We start from the raw sequence: 25,838 nt of genomic DNA, 5'->3' as shown, positions 1-25,838 counted from the left end.
AGAGATTTTAAAAGATACGTCAGTTAAGGCAGTGGTTCTCAAAGCCAGTCCACTGCTTGTTCAGGGAAAGCCCGTGGCGGGCCGGGCTGGTTTATTTACCTGCTGCGTCCGCAGGTTCGGCCGATGGTGGCTCCCACTGGCTGCAGTTCACCGCTCCAGGCCAATGGGGGTTGCGGGAAGCGCTGCTGGCCGCCCTTCCCGCAGCCCCCATTGGCCTGGAGCAGCGAACCGCGGCCAGTGGGAGCCGTGATCGGCCAAACCTGAGGACGTGGCAGGTAAACAAACCGGCCCGGCCCGCCACGGGCTTTCCCTGAACAAGCAGCGGACTGGCTTTGAGAACCACTGAGTTAAGGGACTAACTCCCTTGAATCTTTGAAAATCTCTCCTCTCTCCCCAAGTCTTTATAACCCACTTCACTTCGGCTGACTGTGGTGTTTGAACCTGGGAACCTTTAGCAATAAAAGCATGAACCTCTCTCACCTGAGCTAAAGGAGTTTGAGAGTTGATAGCTGTAATACATTTCTTCATATGTAGACCAGCCACTAGAGGGAGACAAACTGTTTACCTCAGGAAGACAAATGGGGAGTGATGAGAAAAGGACACTCCATGTTGGGGCACACTGCCTTTTCATATAACAACAGTCACAGAAACCCACATTGAGAAACACTACATAAGGTGAGAGTATGAAAATCACTCACAGAGAATGTAAACCAGTGATGGGGTGCGAGCTTTTCAGGTAGACATTGGCTATGGATCCAGCTACGAATTAGGACAGATTTGGAGCCCGAAGCTGCATGTGTTAGCACCTGCCAGCATAATACCATATCAGAACATAATATATTATTACCTGTCCTAAATAATATGTGCAGAATTATGCCATTCTATGGTGAAAGTAAGATTCCCAGTCAATTATTAAGGGTTATGGTGAAGATGCTTCTGTTAAGTTGCTAAGTACAAAATCTGAAGCTTTTTCCTTCCAGTTTTGGAGCTGCTGGTTTAATTTTGAATAGGAACAAGAGTGAGATCGTACCAACATTAATCAACATATACTGGCATTTGCGAAACAGACTTTTACTCTTGGAAAACAGCTCTTATGTTTAACTTCTATTCTGTAGTCACAAAACCTTGCATGCTTCGTACAGTAATCATACAAACTAGGAATTAACAATCAAACTATAACATACTGCAAATGGTCTCAGATGAGTCACTATGTTCTTTGTGTTCTTGATTCTTTGGATTCTTTTCCAAGCAATTATCATGCTGATTACTGGGCTAACTATAGAACACTGAAATCGTTACATCTGCATGGATATGGACATTTATGAAAAAGAGTAATTTGTCATTACTGCTGCAAGCCTCAGATTCAAGTTTAAATGAAAGTGTGTAATGATAGGGTTTTGTTTTGTTTTTTAAATCCTCTCAAATTCTTGTTCTGCCCTTATCTAATGTCCTGCACTTAGAAATTTATTTTACCTTCAAAAATATCCTACAACTCTGTCATCCACTCATAACTGTCATAACCATAGCTCACCTTTCCAGAATTTTATAATACATTTAAGGAGTTTTGGGGGCCTCATTTCAATTTTTAAACAAGCACAACAGCTAGATTATATTACAATAATGGGCCAATCTGCAAATGCTTGTTACGGAACAGGGCCCAATTTTCCATTGCTTTTGCACATTGTGTACTCATTGAGATCCGTGCAAAGTGAGTGTAGAGTGAATATAAAATGCTACCATAAAAGAACTGTCCACTCATTTACATCAATGGAAGCACTTTACACCCACTTTGGTCAGATACAAATGACTGCACAGGAGCAAGGCAGTGGGAGAATCAGACCCAAAGCCCCAGGATTTGAATGGGACTGCTTGTGGCAGAAAGCACTGTGCCTGGAAGAGTTTGTAGGAGCAGGCCCAGTTTGTATTGAGTGTATTAGTGACCTGTTAAAATCATCATTACCTCAAAGTAAAAATGCAATCACCCTACTGACAGTTGTTTGTCTAGTAAGATATACTTGCCAAAAAAAGACTGGCTTTTCTTCAAAGAAAACAATGCAAAACAGACAAGAGGCAGCCAACATGGAACAGGAGTTTATAACAGTAGCAGCAAAAGAATTTAAAGAAATCTAAACAATTTTTCTGGCTAATCTCATTTTTTAAGAACAATAATGGAAAAGCCTACAGCACTGCCCGATTTTGAGTTAACCCAAGTGATGTAGCTATTAGCGCTGGCAGATATTAAATCAAGTCTCCAATTATTTGTTATAACACAGCTGAAAGTGATTAGACACTTTACACATGACTTCTAGAAGCCCGGGTGCATATTATGTGGGCCATCGGGTCCCACAGCCTAAACACAATTCTTGATTTAATGGACAAATGAATTTTGCTAAACCACTTCAAATGCAGGAATGTTTTCTGAATCTGTGCACAGCCTGCTAGTATGTTCCTATGAAGCCTCTGAGTAAGATCTCTCAGAGTCAATAAAACATGCACCTCAAAATGGTAGACCACCCAGCTAGAGGGTACTTACTAGGACTGGCTGAAATTTTTCCACTGAAACGGCTTTGATGAAGAATTATTTTTTTACTAAATTATTTATTTTGTGAAAAATGTATGCTTCAAGTGCAAAATTTCAATTTTCCATTACAAAAATAGAACTTTTTTCCCTTCATTTTTGTCAAAAGTTTCCAGGGAAGTGAACACATTTTTCCACCTGCTCTACTGGTCATCTGTGCTCAGTTTCACAGAAGGCCATATGCTCCCAGTCTCCACATAGAAGTATCAATCCCAAAGTGATGGTTCAGTGAGGACCATACTGAGTTAAACAATAGGGCTACACAAGCAAGTTCCCCTTCCTCCTTCACCTCAGTCACTGATGTGATGAAGCCCAGCTCTTTGTGACAATGAGGGGAATGGTGAGGGCAGGCATGTGGGGAAACAGCTATTTTATGATGCATTTCCCTTTATGGTCATTTGATTACAATGCCTAAAGCATTTAAATCACTGCTGGTAGAAGACTCATGCCACCCACTCTTTTTATACACCATGGAATGTGGGATTTGCATATATGGGATAGAGTCTCCTGGGGCAGACCACAAGGAGATGGAAGCACGATACCAAGTATACTTGAGGCCAGTGATCTGCACTTGTCCCATTTGGATCTTTGCCTCCACAACTCTGACAGACTACTCTCCTCCTAGATGGGAGCATGGAACAAATCTGCACAATTTAACCTTCAATGCGGAAGACTCAGCCACAGCCAAGTTTTTGTTTGAGGAAGCCAAAAAACAACATATCTTTGATATTTATGGGGAAAGCCAAGGTAAGGTGAGCTGCTAGGACTTAAAGTATTGAAATGTGCATATCTAGGCATTTGCATATCTCATTTATGGATGAACCACTTCACTTGAAGAAGGAAGAGAGAGAAGAGAACCGTGCAATACTCGTGCTCAATTTATCTTTTATGCTTACTTCCTCTCTATATATATTCCTCACATCATATTCTAGGTCTAGGAGACCCATAGCAAAGCCATTGCAGGTAGTTATTGTATTCCCTATAAAATTCTATCTTGAATTTTTTATGAGAAAAAATGAAAAATATATAATTCTGTAAATGGCTTTTAAGAACTCTATCCATTTTAAATATGACATAATGAAAATTCCAACCTGCCTCAGAAATGTCTTCTAGCTGGCTTTGCCTTTAAATCTGTTAAGACTTAATTCTTCAGTATCTCTAATCCAAGTAGGGTAACCGGATGTCCCAATTTTATAGGCACAGTCACGATATTCAGGGCTTTTGTCTTATATAGGCACCTATTACCCCCTACTCCCTGTCCCGATTTTTCACACTTGCTATTTGGTCACCCTAAATCCAAGCTAAATCTTCATCTTTTCCTAGCACTGATAAGTTACACAAAGGAATTCACTGCTCATTCCTCCCAATATCATAGGATTGGTATTTCTGCTCTCTTGTCTTCTAAAAAGAGAAAAAAGACTGACATGGTGGAACACTGTCAAGCTACAAGAACTTTGACACTTTATCACATAGCGATATTGCATTTGGCTGTTCCAGTAGAATGTCATGACTGTGCAGGTCAGAAAGGAAATGTATTTCCATCTACTCAAATATATTTGGGAATCTGTTCATCATGAAAGCCAGATCTTGCACATCACAAGGCAGAGCCCAGGAATAAAAACAAACAAACAAACTCCCCCCTCCAAAAAAACAGTAGCTTCCCCACAAAATTTAAACAGCAGTCATCTTGGACAATGAGAAACTCAGCAAAGTACAATGGGTTCTATTCCATAAACTTCATTTACACATAACTTCCACTGACTTTAAAAATGGTGGCATTTGTCACTCATTTTAAAAGATCATTTGCAAATATTTGGCTTTAACAGACAAAGCTATGAAATTTAATAGCTTGTCTATGTAACAATACAAAGGAAAAATACAGAGCATGAAATATGAAAGTGAAAATTGTATTCAAGATAAACACCATTCATGTTCCATCTCTGCAGACTATGCTACTCTCTATTATAAGTAGTATGTGCTGAAGATAAAAGTGATCCACAATTTGGTTTTAGCTAGAATAAACGAACCCCATTTGCAATCCAATGTGTTGAGACACCCTGATCTAAAAATACTTTGCACATAACTTCATGTAAATTAATTTTCATTGACTGGATGGGACTAGTCATATGAGTAATATTACTTACATGCAAAGGGCCTTCCACATCAGGCCTTTGGTGTTCAGATTTATTAACTTTTTTATATTAAATAAAACACATCAAAGCAGTTTCTCAGTGAATTTGTTATGTAAATCTACTACAAGCAACACAGTATTTTTAAAGTATCAATTTACTCTTAAACAATGTATGTGAGTTGACTATCTTATAGCATTTAAGACCACAAGGACCACTATGGTCATCTTCTGTAACCTCCTGCATAATAAATGCCATGGAATTTCCCATGTAATACTTACAGTGAAGGGAATTATTCTTCCCTACTTCATAAATTAGCACTACTGAGCTGAATAACTTGTGGATGAATTAGAGCATCTCTTTTAGAAAGACGTCCAATTTCAAATTAAAGATTTCGTAGTCAGATAGGAACAGAACCTGAAATATTTAATACTTCATTGACTGGTTGTTGTTGGGTTGTTTTTTTGTTTTGCAATTAGCTTTACTGTTAAATGGAGAAACCCCATCCTTTTCTTCTGAAAGAATCATTGTAGAGCTGCTTCACATATACTTACACTTTCTATTGCTTCTTAGTTTTATATCCATCACTGGAACTCAAGGCAATAAATTCTCCAGCCCTTTCTGTTTAAGGTATGTACTGCAAGTGGCGATATGTAGGGCCCTACCAAATACAAGGTCATAAAAAATGCATCACGGATCATGAAATCTGGTCTCCCCCTGTGAAATCTGGTCTTTTGTGTGCTTTTACCCTATACTATACAGATGTCATGGGGGAGACCAGCGTTTCTCAAATATGGGGTCCTGACCCAAAAGGGACTTGCAGGAGGGTCACTAAGTTAGTTTAAGGGGGTTGTGGTATTGCCACCCTTACCTCTGTGCTGCTTTCAGAGCTTGGCGACCAGAGACTGGTGGCTGCTGACTGAGGGCCCAGCTCTGCTGGCAGCAGTGCAAAAGTAAGGGTAGCAATACTGCAACCCCTACAATAACCTTGCACCCCCCTGCACACACACAACTCCTTTTTGGCTCAGGACCCCTACAATTACAACACTGAAATTTCAGGTTTAAATAGCTGAAATGAAAAATTTATGATTTTTAAAATCCTATAACCATGAAATTGACCAAAATAGACCGTGAATTTGGTACGCCCATAGCGATAGGCATCAGTGCATACTATTAAACAGTTGAACTTTCTTAAGACTTTTTGCTCATGACTTCTGAATAAATGAATAGCAGACGAACCTTGTCAACAATTTGCTAACTGCTCACTACAATTCTGACTACCATATTATAGAATGCACACTATATATCTGGTTAGGATTAAAGTGCATAATGAAGAACATATTTACATCCTGTATTTTTCCAATTCTGTTCACTATATTATAGGATTAATGGGTCTCAGGTTCATGTCAGGAGCCAAATTGTTCTAATAAAATATGAAGTAGTTCTTATATACTAAGAAGCTGGAAAGGGCACAGTTCATAACATCAATGCACTCTATAGTATATCCCTAAATCTGAGACTATTCAAACAAGACTACATTTGATTTATTAAATCTCATCCATGCTCCCTTCATTTTATATGCTGAGCTTCTGTTGATGTGATGGTTAAACAAAACTCAAGAACCTATGCAAATAAAGCCATTTCTTTTATTTTATTTTACAGAACACCAACAACGTGTTTGGTATTGTACAAGACAATTGTACAATGACACCATCCCTACTCCACCCTTCCTACGTTATTTCTCAGCTATCCAAAACCAATGGAGTTTACAATCTGCATAAAATACTGAGTGTGCTTTACAAGCAAGTAACTTCACTCATGTTGATATTCCCAAGAGAACTAATTAACATACTCATGTGAGTAAAGTTACTGAAGTCTCTTATTAGTCATTACTACGATCTACAAAGAACTTGAGAACAAGGGGTAACATTCTGCCCCCATTTAAGTCAATGGGAGATTTGACTGATAGATTTGATTTCAATAGGGTCAAAATTTCTTCCAAGGTCTCTACTCTGAAGAACGCACAGACCAATTAGACAAATGCATGGCACACTAGTTCTATAAACAAAAGGCATGGGGGCAGAAGGCCCAGTTTCCCACTCCATCACACAGAGGGCAACAGGGGTACTGCAACAATCTGAATAGTGGGGGTGCTGAGAGCCATTGAACCAAACTGTAAACCCTGTATATGATGGAAACCACTTCAAGCCAGGGGGTGTTGCTGCATCTCCAGAATCCCTAATTCCAGCACTTATGGATGGCAAGGAGATCAGTAAAGGAAGACTTCACAAAAATGCATTGTATGGAAGAGACTGAAGGAGGAGAGTAGTAAGGGGTAAAAGACAAACCGTTCTAGGCATAAACAGCAGTATGAAAGAAGGTGCAAAGAAGAAGCAAGCAGAGACAAAGAACAGATGTTAATTTTATCTGACTTAGGAACTTGTATCCATCGTGTCATTAATAGGGCTCAGACTGACATGCCTATAATTACCCAGATCATCCCGCTTACATTTTTTAAATATTCCTACAACATTAGCCTTCTAGTTGTATGGAACATCCCCAGTGTTCCAAGATTTATTGAAAATCAACATTAGTAGTCCAGCAAACTCCCCAGGCAGTCCTTTTAAAACTCTTGGATGCAAGTTATCTGGACCTGCAGATTTAAAAATGTCTAACTTTAGTAGCTGCTCTTTAACATCCTCCTGTGATACTGGCAGAATGGAAAGTATTACCATATTATATGACTACATCATCTCTTTTTCCCCCAAATACAGAACAGAACTACTTATCAAACAGTTCTTCCTTTTCTGCATTATTATTGATAATTCTACCATATCTATCTAGTAATAGACCAATACCCTTTTTAGGATACTTTTTATTCCTTATATACCTTAAAATATCTTTCCTATTGTTCTTAACTCTGCTGGATTACTCCTTGCATCCCTTTGATTTCCTTACCAATTTTCTACAAGTCTTAGCTTCTTATTAATATTAATTACTATCAGCTTCCACTTTCTTCCATTTATTGTATTTTTTTTTAAATTACAGCTTCCCTTCTAAATGAGGTTGATCTTTTAAACAGAATGGACTTCTTCCTTGGTTGTTGGATTGTGTCTTTTTGGGTATTAGTCCATCTCTCTTCTATGGCACTCATCACCATAGTGTCCAAGTGCCTCACAATTATTAATAGATTATCCTTGTGACAGCCCTCTCAGGCAGGCAAGTCTTATCCCCATTTTACAAGGCAGACTCAGTGGCTTAACCAAGATCACACAGGAAGTCTGTGGCTGAGCTGGGAAACGAATATAGCTCTTCTGCATCCGTATGTAGTGCCCTATTGTCGAATTCACTTTTCCATTCTAAATTTTTGGAAATATTTCACAAGTCCTCAGTGAAATTAGAACTCAAGACCAGAGCTGATTAAAAAGTAGCAAATTTGCTTTTTGGAGGGAAATTTCAAAGTGTCAAAAGTTTTTAAAAGACAAATATTGGAATTTTACACATACACACCCTCGGCCGCCCCCTCCCCACACAAAAACAGTTTTTTGACCAAAAAAAACCTGGAAAACATTAACCAAAATAAAAATTTCCTGACAAAATGCCATTTTTCATCAAAATAGCATTTTAGCAAGCTCTACACATGACCGGTGCTTTACAGGCCAGTGCTGTAACCTCAGAGCTATGGAGCACTCCTCTGAAGAAAATAAGGAGTGAGAAGTGACATAGGAAGATGAGGAGAAAGGGATAAGTAGGGGTGAAGCTGCACAGTGTCTCAGGAAAGAAGCTTGAATTTGATAAAGGAGGAGAGAGAAAACCAGTGACAGTTAGGATTCCATGAGGGAAAAGGGAGCTAATGAGATTGGAGTGGCAGAAGACCAAGATTATTTTAGCCGTAGAGTCCTAGGTAAACTGTGAGGGGAGGGGAGTGGCACTGAGAAAGATTACAATAGTCAAGAAGAGAGAGACACCATGGTTTTAGCAGTAAGCGTGGAGGGGAAAAGGTGAATTTTAGAGACAAGATGGAAAATATGAAACTCATTTGTGTCCTTAAAATCTATCCTGCATTATCAATGTATATACACCCTGAACCAGAAGAGCTGGAAATGGCTGGGAGCAGGAAAAACATTCCTATGAAACATCTCTGAGATAAAGGGCAGAGACTTTGACCCTCCTTGGTTCCTTGTTTTCAGATACCAGGCACTTGCTTTTTCCAGAATGTAGTGCTGAGAAATAAGGCTCTCTGTAAGTTGCTTTTAACATGCTGTTTTAAAATATTAAGATATCCACATAGTTTTTAGGGAGTTATATAACAGAAGTATAAATATACTTTCCTAATTCTATAGTACCCTTCATCCAAGGAAATCAAGGCACACTACAATAGTTTAACTAAGCCTCACGCTACCACTGTGGGAGAGGCACATATTATCATCCTTATTTTACAAATGTAGAACTGAGGCACTGAGATTTAGAGCCTGACTAACAGATGTGCAAAGCATCCGCAGTTCCACTGGCGTTGCAAATTCTCAGTACTTCTGAAAAATCAGGCCCTTTCTGACTTGTCCGAGGCCACAGAGCAAAAGTAAACAGCAGATCTGTTCAACAGAGCTGGTCAAAAAATAAAGGTATTTTTTTAAAAACAAAGATTTCATGGAAAATTCATGCTTTTTCAGGGGTTGGAAAATTTTTAAATTCTGAATTTAATGACCAGCTCTTCTGGTAATTTTGACTTTTTCCATCTTGACTCCAAATGTCTTATTGTTACCACTAAACCACTCAAGATATTTAAGTAAAGCTGTAAACTGTAGTATCAAATTACAAATGTAGTAATCACTCTAGGATATATTTGAACATAAACAAGACTGTTCAGCTAATTAAATTTCTCCTTTAGTTAAACACTAGTATCTAAACCAATCAGAAGTTATCCCATACAATGGAACATCTAAGGGATTATTACATTGTTACTGCTGAGGGTAGCGAGGGATGGAGTGTAGTTTTTAAATACTGTAATTAATATTTAGTTTGCAAAGAAAAAATAACCTTCATCGTACTGTGGGTACATCTACACTTGGAGTTGTGGGGTTTGATTCCCAGCTGTAGGAGACATACTCGTGCTAACTCTTGTCAAGCCAGGGCACTAAAAATCAAGTGTAGCTGCAGCAGAGTGTGTGATAAAATGTGCTAGCTGCCCCAGATCTGTGCCTACCGTCTGACAGGCTCATGCTCAGGGCAGCTAGCCCATCCTGCAGCTTGCATGGCCATAGCTACACTCTGTTTTTAGTGCGCTAGCTCAACAAGATCTAGCACAAGTATGACTCCTGCACCGGAGAATCACACCCCCAGCTCCAAGTGTAGACAGACCCTGAATGGTTAAATGAAGCAGCTAAATGGTTTACCAGAATCTAAAAGCCAGGAAATTTGGCTAGAAATGAGATATAAATAGGAAAGAAGGATATCACCAAATAAATGGCTCCAACAATAAATTGTTTCAATATAAACCTTTAGGAGAAATAAATGATTCCTCCACAGCATTTTAAAATTTGAAATGGTGTGTCCTTTCCTCCTACAGCGTGGGTCATTTCTCTCAGGTTTGGCCACTGATTGCAAGCACATTCTAAAGTGGCAAGTAATTATGTGCTGAAATTGGCAAAATCTAGAGCTGGTTAAAGTTTCCTTAATTTCGATCTTTTTTCACAAAACAATTACACAGGAATTGCCATAATGGACCAGACCCATAGTCCACCTAGTCCAGGGGTTCCCAAACTTAGTTCGCAGCTTATTCAGGGTAAGCTCCTGTCAGGCCGTGAGACACTTTGTTTACCTGAGCGTCTGCAGGTACAGCCACTCACAGCTCCCAATGGCCGTAGTATGCCGTTCCTGTTCTGCCATAGTTAATTATGAAAACTCTAGATTTTCTTGATAGCTATATACAAATATTTCCCGTTTTTTGACCTGCTCTAGGTAAGTGACACTTGCAACTTGATTTTTCAGAGGGACTGGGCATCTGCAGTTCCCATTCCTCAGCACCTATGGGGAAAAAAATAATCAGGCCTTTACCTTCCTCACAGGGGCGGCTCTACCAGTTTTGCTGCCCAAAGCAGTCTCCGCCAAATTGCCGCCTCCACAACAGCGGTGGAGCTGCTGCCGAATTGCCGCCGTGCCTGGAAGAGTGGCGGAGCTGCCGCCCAAAAGCCTCCACAGTGGGGGCAGAGTGGCGGAGCTGCCACCTAATTGCCGCCACGGGACACGGACTGCCACCCCATTCTGAATGCCGCCCTAAGCACCTGCTTGGAAAGCTGGTGCCTGGAGCCGGCCCTGCTTCCTGAGCCTCAGCTTCCACCTTTGTAACTGATCCTCCCCCTCCATCACAGAGGTGCTGGAAAAAGACTTTGAGATCCTCCAGTAGAAGGCACTCTAGAAGTGCAAGGTCTATACTAAGGAGTTGGCATCTTTATAGGGACTACACATTAAACACATGGGCTTGAAGCACTTACAGGTAGATTACAGGGGGTGAGGGGGAAGACAACCATTGACATTGCACTGGTCTGAATAGCCACTGTACTCTACATTTTCAGTTGGACTCTAAAGTGGAGTTTTAAAGTGTAAAGTGCCAATACAAGTATATTCTGAGGCAACTCAAAGCTAAACATATGAACTACACATGTAATGCTTGATCAGTTAGAGAGCACACACTGAGCTCTAAGTGAGGATAAAAGCCACAGAGTGTAAATGAAAAAATGTTAAGACTTTTCTAATTAGAAAGAGCCAGCTGCAGCTAATAAGGAGGAAGAATGTTAAACTGGGATTTTTTTTTTAATTTTTTTTTTTAACTTTACTGCAGCTGAGACATTGCAGCCAAGCAAATCACTGGACCCTTTCATTGTTTGATTGCTGGTAGAAAACTGCCCATGGAAAGACTACCAGCAGCTGATCTGGTAGGAACACAAGACCTAAATGGAGGTCTCTCATTCAGGTCAAGCTTTGGCAAGCTCTAATCCTTCTCAGGTGACGTTACTTGTATTCGACCACATCCAGTTGATCTCCTCAAATATTTTCTTTCCTCTCCTCCTTAAGCCTTCCAGAGTGTGTTTAAGTAGCACAGACTGTTATTTTACCCAGTGAGCCTCAGATTACACCAGGACGAACATGCAGTAGTTTCACTTAGTAGCTGCTTGGAAAGCTATTAAGAGAAAACAATGTGAGACCAAGTCTGTTTTAGGATTCAGGTTTAGAAGGGTCACATTACAATCCTTCTCCAAAAGTTGGGGGGGAGGGAACCTACATGTATTTATGCTGCTGCTAACGTTACCATAAGTAAAATAGAAGTTGGAGGCTGCTAGATTTTTTTCCAGGAGTCTGATGGAAATAGAACTGGAAAGAATGAAAATGAGAATTTGGGTTCTCAAGTGAACTCCAACTCTTATTTAAGAGCATTGCCCAGCTTTCAGCCTTTTTGGTTGGATCTCAGCATGTCTGACACTACAAGAGCACTGCAATACACAATGCACAGAAGCACCATTTAAAAGTTACAAGGAACACAGCATGCCTCATTCTGATCCAACTAACGCTGGTATTACTGCTAGTGTAATTCCCCTAAAATCACTCCGGATTTACCCCAGAGGGAGGAAGCTCAGAGTCGGGCCCAACACCTTGGCCATTTCACTCACAGTGTGTCACTGAGTGTATTATGAAGTGTTCAATGGGGAAAGAAGAAACAGAGGACGGAAAAGCTTACGTAAAAGCTAGGTAGTAAGGTGGGAAGCAGAGCTCCTGGGACATGTGGAAAATCAGGGATAAGCTCAACAGCCCAGGTCACTCAGATCAACTCCTCTTTCCACCTTCACTTTCTTTTCATTTTATTTTTTAATTTCCCTTAAGTTTCTACTTCTGTTTTTTCCAAACTTTGCCTTTTTGGTTCATGTATGAAAAAAGGAGGGGCATATTCCGGGAACTGTGTTGGACCTAAATTCTTGCTGAGGGGAAGTGACAGAATTGGGAGTTCCTGTTCCCTCCCTCCCTCCTCCCAGAGACCAGGAAACATGAGGTTGTCAGTGTTTCCTACAAAGGGGCTAGGAGAATTATGAAGCTGCAGAGAGTTCAGCTTCCCAAACCTTTGTACCCTGGGGATTCCCCAGAGTAAGAAACCCCAGAGGCTCTCCAGGATGCCCCTCTGCCTCTCTCATATTCCCCAAGGGTGAGTGGGTCTAAGAAGACCCAAGTTAGCAATCACCAAGAACAAAACCACTCTCTGAGAGCACTGCAGACAAGACCTATGGTTAATGAAGCACAGATGATATCCATACCTGAGGAGAGGAGAAATATAGCTCCTCTCCTTCCTGCCTCCCCAAAAACAAGCTGAGCCAGATTTCTCTGGAGTAACCACTAGAAAGCCTCTGCAGGGTTAAAAGAAGAGTGTGTGCGCACATGGGAGAGCAGGGTGGAAATTATACAGCAGACACAACAATCACTCCCCCTTTTCCACGTCCGCTGACAGAAATATAGTCACGTCAGAATTCTGCAGTTTCAAATTGAGGCTTGCACTATAATGACATTTTAAAGCAGGAAGGCAGTGTGATTCAGTGGATATGGCTATGAACTGGGAGTCAGGAGACCTGCGTTCTATTCCCTGGCTCTGCCACTGATCTACTGCATGATGATGGCCAAGTCACAACATCTCTTTGTGCCTCTGTTTCCCCTCCCACACTATGGCTGTCTTGTCTATTTACTCTTCAGGGCAGAGCTATCTTTCACTATGTGTCTGCACAGTGCCTAGCGCAATGGGCCTCATAGGCATTACAGTAATACAGAAAATTATAATATTCTTAACTAACATTTGGAATATATTCTATACAGAGTCTCATAACACACAAGTCCCACTCAGATTACAATGAGGTTTTTGCTGCTGTAATATTTGAGTGAAAAAAATAAACTTGCATCAATTTAAACATTTTCTCTAAACATATTCTAGAAGAACCAAAAGTTACTGTAATAACTTTAATACAAAAAAACCCCGATCGGTTTCTTAAAAATTTTAGTCACAGATTTTCCTTTTTACTGAGCCTCAGTTCTGAAGAAGTCTTTAAAATCAGGTGCATCATGGGGAGAGTTCAATAAAGAGTGTATTGAATGAAAAAAAATGGAGGTGACCTCTCGTAATTCTGTAGCATTTCATCATCACAACAAAGAAACCACAACCCACTGTCATCGCAGCATCCTTGGAATCACTGCTGTTCACTAGCTAGCAATGTTGCATTGAGAAAAATATCTTGAGCTCACAACACATATGCAGAACTGAGATCTCCTCAAGATGCAGTAGCTGATCAATTGCCATGACAAAGCACAGGCATTAACTACTTCAGCCTATGGCAGCACCTCAGCATATGGATAAAGCAGAATGTTAAGGTTTATATTAACATGGACCTTGATGAGCAACAACCTTTATAGGTGGCAAGGTGATAAGAACACCCCCTTGTGATTTCCTGAATTCTCCCCATTAACTATGAGAAAGCAGGGTCCAAGCCACAATGTTCAGATCCAAACTTTATGAAAGTTCAGGGCCCATATCTGGTCTGAAGGTCTTTCCTATCATTCAGCTGCTGCCATAGCAATAAGTTCATGAGAGAAAGACTAGGTTGCCAAGCTGTCCCAAAAGGGGCTTTGCTGAATGGAAGAAAGAAGTTAGCTGCATGACTTCTGCGCTCCTATCTAAAGATGACCATCCACAGGAGTGAAACATAGGGGAGAGTAGCTAGATCATCATGGGAGGGGGTGGGTTTGGGGAAAAGGGCAGCAATTTTAAGATGTACCTTAATAAAAGTACAAGGGCTTCAGAACATAACATCCGAAGAGAAAGAATAAATAGGCAGAAGTTTTTCTGCAGACTCGCTAGTAGATTCTTTAGGTAAATATGTCAGTGGATTTGTATGAAAGTGTATAATAGCCATTACAGATCTTGTGGTAATACATGGCAGAAACTAGAAGTCGTCATTATACAAGCCTAGCCTGAAATGGATCAGAGCTATAGTTGTGATGACATACTCCATCCAGCACATCCACTTGGAGCAATGCTAAGGGCTTGGTAAGTTTGTGCCAGTGTAGCTATAACACCACAAATTCTTACTGTAGACACCATGGACTAGAGCAACATGGGGTTGCACTGGTGTAGCTAATCCCAGTATGTTACCAGGGTACATTTCCCAGTACAGATCGTGTTTTAACTGCTGTAGATTGTCTACATTGAGGGGTTTACACCAAAGGAGCTGCACTGGTACAAAAGACACCTAGTATACATAGGGTCTAAAAGTTGAAATTGCTATACTGTTTCTTTCTATACTTCTTTAGCAACACTTTTCCTACAATACTCCCTTCTCTTCACACATAACTTGTGCAGTGTGTTTACATTTGTAAGTAGAAAAATTCTTCAGATAATAAAGAAGAAAAATCTGGAAATTTAGCTAAAAAGGGACAGAATCCAGTGGACCAGAGTCCGGTACTGACCACTCCCTAATCCATCCACTCTGGCTTATTTGTAGACAAATATTAATTTCCTGTTTATAGGGGTTTGAATTTCTTAAATAGAATTAAAGACACCTTTAATCCTATAGCAACTATATATGAAGTTTTCTGTTATCTTCATCCATAAGTGTTCATAACTCAGTCAAAAGAATGTTTTCATTTACTCTGAAACATAATTATGAAACTGTATAAGATTGTTGTAAACACTAGGTATAATTTGTTGAAGTCATTCAATCACACAATCAGTTTATCTGATAGAAAGGGAAGAGAGTAAGAGTACAGCATAAGCTTTTTTTAAAAAAAAAAACAGAAGTTAAAGGGCAAAAGCTTATAGCTGCACTGAGTATTTGGCTGCAATTGATTAAATATTTTGAGAGAGGGGATATTTAATTGATTTAGGTATTGATTTCCAGAGTCTGCAAACTATGAAGGCACCAAAATGTTGTTCCAGGAACCTATGTTATTATACTGGATCAGGGGACCTCAAACTTCTTCTATATTGTGGGCCACAACTTAATAGAGGATTGTTTGATGGGCATCTCTCCTCCCTTTGCCATCATATGATCTAGGTATTTAGGATATTAATTGTTTCCTTCTGCTTTCTTTTAGGTAGCCTTCTCTTCCCTCCCCATGCCACCCATTTTATCTTTTTTATTTATGTCCTTTAAGTGGAACAACTCTTGATATAAAGAGGAAAATCTGGGAAAGGCAATCACCAACCTTTCCCATTCCATACACACTAAACAAAATTTGGGACAATTATTTAGACTTTTAACAAAAGCGTATTTAAGACTAGATAAGATTAAAGCAAAGTTATATGAATCAATTTATTTTTATCACTGTAGTATCTGAGCATCGTCACAAAGAGAAGCCAGCACTGTGTGACCAGCAAGTGCTCCATTGACCACAGTTTGGTAATTGGAGATCAGAGTCACACGTGCATCTTAGAATTTGAGATGTCCGAGACAGAACTATCCAAGGTCAGGGGGTGGGATTAGCTTCTCACACCCTGGTGATGGCCTTGGAGGCTGTCAGAAATCCCCTTAATCTCTGGAGAAAAAAAATCTGATATGTACCTGAAGCTAAATCAGATTCTTGTGAAATCCCAAGGGTCCTAAGGCAGTTAGAGGGGTTGTCTCCCTTCCATACTTAGGGCTTAGCTTTCATGCCAGCCTCCAACTAGTAGGCGTGTTGAAATCTGAAGCTTCAGTCTGTCAAAAGAACCCACCCACCCACTCATCACAGAGCCTCCTGGCTGCTACAAAGATGCAGAGGAGGGCTGGCACTACTTTACACTTCAACCAACCTTATTTTTCATCCTAATACATATCTCCAGAGCCTGACACTGTTGCTGTCAGCTTTTCCAAGCAGCAGCAGTGAGAAACCAGCCTGATTCATCTCAGTTTCACAGCTCCTCAGATTCTGAATATCAGTATTGAAAACTGATGAGACTGGTCACATCTCATTCTGGGGTAGGTTGGCAAGTCTCGAAGCATCAGGGTGAGCTGAAACAGTCAAGTCTGCACAGTTAGAGAAACAGCACTTCCGAAAGCTCATGCTCAAATAAACTGGTTAGTCTCTAAGGTGCCACAAGTACTCCTTTTCTTTTTGCAAATACAGACTAACATGGCTGTTACTCTGAAACCGAGCACTTCATCAGTTCATCCTTGATTCGTGTTTGCAATGTTTTCTTTGCAACCTCCAGGGCTGAAAGCTTAATAGATATGAAAGCAGATTCTGACAAAATTGCCATTAAAGCTTCACACTCACTCCCTAAAATGGATTGGTCAAGCTCCAAGCATAGCCTTCTCCTATGTCACCAACCTTCCCACCCTCTACACCAATTTGTGAAGATGATTTAGGCTTTAAGTTTATATAACTTGAGCCACAGAATTTTGATTTCACCTTACTCTATTCTTTCATATATATATATGACTCATATATAAATTCTGTGACTCAAGTTTTATAAAGACACAAAGTTAAAGCTGATGCAGACTCGTAATCCCAATTAGCTAATCAGTTACTACACACTAGATCATGGGTTGATCATGGGTTAAATGACGGCTTCTTGGAGCAGCTAGTTCTGAAACCCACAAAAGGAGAGGCAATTCTTGATTTAGTCCTAAGCTGAGCACAGGATCTGGTCCAAGAGGGAATGGGTGACGGGATGGATCACTTGATGATTACCTGTTCTGTTCATTCCCTCTGGGGCACCTGGCACTGGCCACTGTTGGAAGCGAGGATACTGGGATAGATGGACCTTTGGTCTCACCCAGTATGGCCATTCTTATGTGCTTGTGTTCTTATGGGTTCTCAATCAGGGAGAATCACAACCAAGTTTCAGGGGGTTGTGACCAGCCTCCCTATTTAATAGCTATATGGAAGTTGGGGGGCACAATGTCCTAAAACTTTTTTCCTGCTATAACATAGGGTCACAGTATGGAAAAATTTGAGAACCACTTCACTAGATCTGTGCAAAAGCAACCTGTGCTGCTTGATTAAGAAAAACTACTATGCCTGCTTTTTTCAAGGAAACACCTCAATTCCAGAAAACGTAGCTAGAGTTCTCTTGTAATCAATGTTATAAAAAAACAGATCCCTGATCTTCTGATTTTTCTCTACTGCAACTAAGGGCATGTCTACACTACAAAGTTAAATCGACTTAATGTAAGTCGACATCCTGCCCCACAGTAATGAAGTCGGTGGCGCATGTCCACACCACACTCATTGTGTCAGTGGAATGTATCCTCACTAGCAGCACTTGCATTGATGCATAGAGCACTGCACCATGGGTAACTATCCCACAGTGCAACTAGCCGCAGGGAACAGGGGGGTTTTGGGAAGGCTTGCAATGCCACATGGGACCAAAACATTGTCACAGGGGGGAATAGGAACATGGCTTTGGCCTCCCAAGATGCAGTTTTCTCCCTCCCTACCTACCCTGATATCAATGGCAAACAACCCATACTTTTCTCATGCCTTTTTTCAAAAGCCCGGCTTAACTATGCATACAACATAGCCTGAGAAGCATGGACCTGCTCAGCTGTGCACTCTTGTTGTGAGCATTACAGACAACTCGCTGTACAACGTTGCTACTTAAAAAACACTCCCCTTACTACACTCAAGTGCAAACCAGAACATAATCAGAATCCCTAGCTATTCAACGAACTGGTTTGCTGTTCCAGTCATGGTGAGCATGGCTCAGAAGCTTGGGCTGCAACTTGTGGAAAACCCACGTCGGGAGAACAGGTGAGCAGATGGACAATAACCCCTGGCATGGATGTTGCTCCATGAGACCTGGGACCAGCATTAAGCCTTCCAAATTGTGGTCTTCGTCTGAGGTGGCTCCAGGGGAGGGATGGTTTGCAGCCATGAGAGAACACAGGAATCCCACCCCCCTTCCCTTAACGTTGATGGTAATAATCGCCCTGGACTTGCAGAATCTGGCAGACCCCTGCCAACCAAACCATCAGCATGTTAGGGAAAGTGTGGCTGAGGAACCCAGAAGTCACCATACGTGGTGGATCACATTCTCTATTGTTTCCAGTACGAGCCCTTGTAATGAAAACTTCCACCATCTCCCCTAGGTGACCCTGTGTGATATCAGTTTTCTAAGAGTAACAGAGATGGCAAGGGAGCAGATGCTGTAAGCGTCTGGATACTGACTTGGTCCTCATGCTGCTATGCTGTGTACCACAATGATGCCAGCAAAGTTAATATTGGAGTGGCATGGGAAAGTGTTCCACTGTAGTGGAAGAAATAAGGCAGCCCTCCCCAGAAACCATCTGCAAAGGATGACAGAGTACCTCCATGAAAGTTTCCTAGAGATCTCCATGGAGGATTCCCGGGCCATCCCTGTGCACGGTCTTTTACCTGGGGGTGGAATGCAGGGAGCACCCCCTGCCTAGCTGGAGCAGCCACTGGGAAGCAGATGCCCACTGCAGCTCACTTTTTCTTCAGATTAAACATAAAATATAAGACCATATAAGCCCTATAGTTTGATTGGAATTGCATACTCACCAGAAGTGCTTTCCTTGGCATCATGCTCAGCCACAATGCTTTCCTGCAACTGTCTGGGCTCCAGGGTTAAAAATAGCTCTGGAAGAAAATGGATCCACCTCTTGCCTGTCTCCCTTTCTCCTCCTCCTCTTCCTCACCCAGAACATCCTCCTCATTGTTGCCTGAGGTGGCCCAGAACTCAGACACCTGGGAGAAATCCACACTGCATTTGGGGGTAGTGGTGGGGTCACCACCGAGAATCACATGCAGCTCATTGTAGAAGCAGCATGTCTGTGGTGCAGAATCAGAATGACTGTTCGCCTCCCTTGTCTTCTGGTGCACCTGCCGAGTTCTTTGATTTTCACGCAACACGGCTGTGTGTCCCTGGTGTAGCCCTTCTTCCCCATGCGCAATCTTTTCATTGATGTCTACATTTCTTCAGTTGGATCGGAGCTGTGCCTGCACAGACTCTTCTCCCCACAGACCTATAAGATCCCACCTCCTGTGTATTCCAGGCTGCAGCACATTTCGGGCATTGAGTCACCATGATTAGCTGGGTTGGCAAGTTCTCCATGCTAATCAAAGAGGAAATGGGAATTCAAAAGTCCCCGGGATTTTAACAGGAGAGGGGCTGTTTCCTCTGTACATGGCTGCTGTGCAGCAGAGTTGAAAACGATCTCCAGAGTGATCACAGTGGAGCATTGTGGGATACCTTCTAGAGGCCAATTCACTCGACTTACACAGCATTGTGTCTACAATGCCTCTCTGGTGACCCATCAACATTGAATTAAGCACTACGCCTCTCGTGGAGGTGGAGTAATTAAGTCAACTTTACAGGCAAGTTAGGTCAGCAGAAAGAGACCGGGTAGTGTAGACGCATACATTATTATGTCAACATAAGGTGGCGTACGTTGACCTAAGTTTGTAGTATAGACCAGGCCTAAGAATCTGACTTACCCAGCCGAGTAACTTACCCTAAGAATCTGACTTACCCAGCCAGTCTGGATGTAGCCTCAGACCTAGGTATGTTTTGTACTCAGAAGTCAAAGATAGAAGGTGACTTGTTTTTCATAATTTTAAGGCCAGAAGGGTCGCTATGATCATCTAACCAGACATCCTGCATAACACAGCACATAGATTTCACCCAACTCAACAATTTGTAGCTGAACAAGAGCATCTCTTTTAGAAAGACATCCAATGTTGGTTTAAAGACTCAAAGTGAGGAAGAATCTTCCACATCCCAGTGGTTACCTTCACTGTTAAAATGTTAACCTTGTTTTCAATTTGAACTTTGTTGACTTGAATTTCTAGCCACTGTTTTCTAGTTTTGTTATGCTTTTGCTTGCTAGATTAAAGAGCCCTCTAGAATCAGATATCTTCTCCTTATATTGGTGATTATAGCCACATTGCCTCAACCTTCTCTTTGATAAGCTAAATATATTGAGCTTCTTCTCAACGTATATTTTCCAGACAACAACTTATTCTTGTAGCTTTTATTTTAGCCCTCTCTAATTTTTCCATAACTCTTTTTAGAGTATAGACATGAGAACTGTATGCAACATTCCAGTAGTGGTCTCACCAATCCTGTAAGGATAGTCATAGAATCATAGTACTGGAAGGGACCTTGAGAGGTCTTCTAGTCCAGTCTCCTGCACTCATGGCAGGGCTATGTATTATCTAGGCCACCCATGACAGGTGTTTTGTCTAACCTGCTCTTAAAAATGTCCAGTTAGGAAGTTTTTACTAATGTCCAACTTAAACGTCTCTTGCTGCCATTTAAAGAAAAAAGTTCAAGTACAGAATTTTTCCCATTTTGCATCAGGGTGAAACCATGATCTTTCCAGGTTTTTCATGATTCAGAGGAGGGACTTGAACCTCAGTCTCCCACATCCTAATTGAGTGCCATAGCCACTGCGCTCTTGGCTGTTATAGGTAGCATCAGCTCCCTATTACTGTTCAGTATTTGCCTATTAATACATCCAAGTACCATATTAGACTTTTTGTCACAGCATCACATTATAGCTTGGTTATCTATAATGACCACTAAGTCCTTTTCAGAGTCACTGCTTTCCAGAACCCAATCCCTCATCCTGTAAGTAAGGACACTGTTCCTAGATGTTTTAAGATAATTTTGGTTTGAAGCTTTTGATCTCTCACATGTCCCTGATGCTGGATATTCACTCAAATGCATAATGCAACAAACTGCTCGACCCAAAGAGGTATTACCAAGACACTGGCTGCAATTGGTAAGGTGCACAAGGCAAGCTTGGTGACCACTAAGGGAGCTAGGAATAGGGACCTGAAAACAAGCCAAGGCATTATAAGACCAGTGTAAAAGCAAGCACTTAGGTAATTAAGTATCCAAGAGAATTGCAAAATTCAATTATGCCTTCCAGATCAAGAAAAGGAAAGAAGATACTTTGGTATACAAGATTAGTCTACTGGTGTTCCACCTATATTACTTTAAAATAGGTTTTAAAACAGTTTCTGCAGGAAGAGTAAACAATCTTCCTAGTAAATCCTAGCTTTGAGACACCCTTGGACAAAGACTTCCCACTCTGAAAATAAGAGTATTGATATGAATTAACTGTAGCAAATAATATTTTAGTGCCACAGCAGAAAACTATTAAGTGTAGAGTAATGACAGTGTAAGTTATGTATGTTTATTTATAACTTTTTTTTCCTGTTGCACTAATAGAAATCTCTTGATTTTGAGGAATTTAAAGAATATATTTCTGATGTGACCTGTTTATTTTATATTGTTTAATTGACTAACAACATGAAATCAATGCCTGTTAGGAATCAAAATGTAAACCTCAAATTTTTCATCCACTTTTATTGTATTATGTTACATAATTTGTTCTGGGATGGGAAACGGGGAGAAGGAGGAAGGAAAACATATGATCAGCCTTCTCCAGGATTTACTATTCTCTCCTGGAATATGCTAGCTATAAATCCCATTTCCTATGCACAGAAATGCAGAACCACAGGTCATTGTCCAGATTTTTAAAATGCTTTTTTTAAAAATCAGTTAATATGGTAGATTTGCTTGACATTCCAAACTGGATGCAATTGATTCCTACTGCATAGGAGAAATGATCTATGCCAAGAATTTTATTTCATTAGGAAAACTATATTATGGAGCATCTGAGATCACATAATATACATAATAGAATGCCAGAAAAGTTCTAACTGCCAGTACCCCACAGTGAATGCCTGATTATTTACAGATGAGAAATGGAAAAATTGTGAAATTACAGGAATTTTGAATCCTGAACTCAGACATTACTTCAGTCTGTATGTTGCATGGTAAATGTCAATTATAATTTCAAATATATTCACAGATCTTGCCTTCAGCTCTTATCAGCCACTTTTATTTCTTTAAAGTTTATCAACTGAAACTATATTGCATTCTCTTCAGTCAAAAATGAAAGCCTTAGGTGATAGCACAAAACGGATCCAGTAAGTCAACTGTCAATACCAATGTTATTTTGCGAGTAATCAAATGTCCATCAAGAAACTAATTTAAATCAATCTCCTTTGTGAAAGCCAGTTATCCAGCAAGTACAACAATTGGTCTAAGATCAATCAGTGAACATGAGATCAATTAAAACCAGCTTAAGTTTTTGTAGGGGGACAATTCATGCAACTCAAGTTAGATCTCTATTCATTTCTATACTCCCACAATGCAATCCTTAAGCTGTGCTGTAAAGCAGAAATACTGCTATCACTCTCCACTGTCTAGCCAGCACTCTAAGTAGTTCCACATTTAATTAAAGACACAGTATATCCTTTGTTAGCACAGATAGTCAGTCTGGTCACTTTAAAGGACTGCTGCAGTTTTAGCCACGCATACAAAAATTTAATTCTGCAAACCATCTGTTGGGAAAACATTAGAACTAAATCATTTTACTATGTAATTTTGACCCACTCAGAAGTCTACGTGTGCCTGAAAGTATAAGCCTCTTCTGCTTTGCAGTTTCATTAGGGCTTATATTTGCTAAGTACTGGAGATGTTAACAGGTTTACCAATAACCTTTTGATTACAATGTCTTATGAAATGTGAGTAGTAGCTGAATTACCAGATTTTCTGTTGTTCTTAACTATGGGTGGGGGTGAAGAGTGGGGAAAGGGAAAACCAATATAACTACTTAAATTTAGATACCTATAGTTCTAGATGAGGGCAAGACTCAGAAAAAACAACTGAATTTGGAGCGAAGATGCAGTAACACTTTTGTCCACATGGGTGCTGTAATGACATATTCCACAACACCAATAACTAATCTCCAGCAATTTCAATTTCTGAAAACCTCCAATATTTGGAAGCAAAACAAATTAGGACTTTGTGATAATTCTCTAAAATGCATTTCTCATACAAAATCATCTCTCTCTGTGTCCGTAATGTGTACTTCAAGAAACTCACTATTTAAAAAGCAAGGGTCCCACTTAAAACTCCTTAAATGAATTTATAAAAACAAATGTGTGCCAAAATCAGTTATCAATCTCCTTACATATAAAAAAAGAAAAGGAGTACTAACAAATTTATTTGAGCATAAGCTTTCATGAGCTTTCATAAGCTTTCATGAGCTACAGCTCACTTCATTGGATGCATCTGAAATGAAAGCTTATGCTCAAATAAATTTGTTAGTCTCTAAGGTGCCACAAGTCCTCCTTTTCTTTTTGCGGATACAGACTAACAGGCTGCTACTCTGAAACCTTACATTATAAAGTGCCCAAAACATTCCTTGGGACAATATAATGAGGAAACAAGACTCTAAACTGGATTTAATGACTCCCAACCTAAACAAATATGTACTTAACAAAGTCCTATTTTAATCCCTGAAATATATTTAGATCTTTTTTTTTTCAGCTAAAAAAATCCCTTTCCTATTTATAAACCAGTCATCCCTAACAGTATAGTGTAAAAAACTTTGACTGGTTTAAAACCAATTTACAGAATAAAAGAAAGTAGTTTACTTCCAGTGGTAAATACAAGCTCATTAGTAGTTGTAGATATATGCAAGGTAATAACTTCTTAAGGGTAGAATAATTTACCATGTGCAACTAATCACCATAGACATAAGACCAGATCCCCTCTGTAAAAGGAGCTCAGGCGTACTCCGGACTGAGAAGTGCTGCATCCGCTTGGCAAAGGGCTGAAGTGAGAACAGTTTAACAGAGCAGTGAGAGACGGGCAGAAGCGCTGCCCCCAGGAGAGCCAGAGGCAGGAATATTTCTCCATAAAGCCCGTTATAAACAGATCACCTCCCAGGCTGGGCAGGGGAAGAGTCGGGACCTATTGATCTAGAATCAGAAGCGCTATCAAGACTATCTCCTGGGCCAAAGGGGAGTCTCTGGGGCTGCGGGAGACGTTGCATGAAATTACGACGCGGACAATCAATAACCTGGTTCTTTCAGGTCCCAAGGGGAGAGGGCTCGCTCGCTCGCACACAGGCGGTTACCCACTGGCTATCGCTGGGTCATTCAGCAGCGGGGAGTGAGCGCTGGAATAGGACTGTGCAGGTGAATCTAGATCACATGGCCATCAATGGACCTGCGTCTTCTAGATTCACTGCTGCTCTGTTCACCAGACCATCTAATGTCCTGTCCCTGGATCCAGTCCCGTTGGTGCTGGGATGGGCAGTCGCATCACACACGCAACGCGCCCCTTTCACTGACGGGCTCCCGGTACCCAATCCACCCTATTCTAAATAGAACCCCCCCCCGGGCAAACCGGAGGTCGCAGCTTACAGCGCCGATCCCCAGTTTCAGCACGATGTGCCCCCCCCCCCCCAGCAGAGAGCCACGTTCAGCGCCCGGTCCCACCGCTCTCGCTGACCAACGCAGGTCGGCTGGGATTTTCAACTCCCCACGTGCAAACGGGGATTTCCTCCGTTTGGGACCAACCAGCCCACGGGGTTTCTCTGCGAGTTAGCTCAGCTCCGAGGGCACTGGGGGGCGGGGGACTCAAGGCAGGGCAGCTGAGGCGGTGCCTTCTGTCGATGGGGTTTTAATCCACCTGCCTGGCAGCCGGGAGGGCGAGCTCAGTGGGGAGGGCGAGAGCGACTGCACCTCCTAGGCCAGCTCGGGGAGCGGGCAGGAGGCACTTGTTGCTCCCCAATAAGTCACTTTTAGGCTAAGGCTGCGCAGCGCCGCCAGCGCACACTCCCGCCTCCCCGGGGGCTGGCCGGTCCCCGGCCGCGCGTGCTGGACAGGCGCTCCCCCCCAGTGCACGGACCCGGAGCCAGCTAGGCAGGGGGGCGGCAGCCGCCGGCCGGCCGCGCAGCCCCGGGGCAGCGGTGGGTGCCACGCTACTGACCTCTTTTGCTGCGTCTCCAGCGGCTGGCTTGGCCGTGGCTGTAATCCATGCAGTTCAGGACGAGCAAGGCAAAGGAGAAGAGGCGAAACCGCATCCTGGGCGGCGAGGGTGGGCAGCTTCTCTCAGAGGGGGCAAATCAGTCGGCTGGCGGGGCTGGGGCAGGCGCCGGGGGTAGCGGCGGTGCCAGGGTCCGCTCCGGCTGCGGAGTCACCACCCGCCTGTCGCGCCCCTGGCCAGGCGCTGCGAACTGGCAGCAGCTCCCAGCATCTCCTTTGATCTGCAGACAAGGCGCAGAGAGGGG

At 41.7% G+C, this 25,838-nt stretch overlaps 1 protein-coding gene across 1 annotated transcript in view; it reads right to left on the bottom strand.

Annotated features, from left to right (window-relative positions):
* Window positions 1–25,838, bottom strand: part of RSPO2 (R-spondin 2) — a 171,727-nt gene that overhangs the window by 145,206 nt on the left and 683 nt on the right. Inside the window, exon 2 of the mRNA XM_084619853.1 lies at window positions 25,538–25,814. Within this exon, the coding sequence (XP_084475979.1) occupies window positions 25,538–25,631 (94 nt within the window). The 5' untranslated portion in view covers window positions 25,632–25,814. The remainder of the gene's footprint in view (window positions 1–25,537; window positions 25,815–25,838) is intronic.

This window comes from Lepidochelys olivacea (genome assembly GCF_965140295.1).
Source record: "Lepidochelys olivacea isolate rLepOli2 genome assembly, chromosome: 2".
Taxonomy (NCBI): domain Eukaryota; kingdom Metazoa; phylum Chordata; order Testudines; family Cheloniidae; genus Lepidochelys; species Lepidochelys olivacea.
Note: the sequence above shows the minus strand (reverse complement) of the source record. Positions and strands in the feature narration are given on the sequence as shown.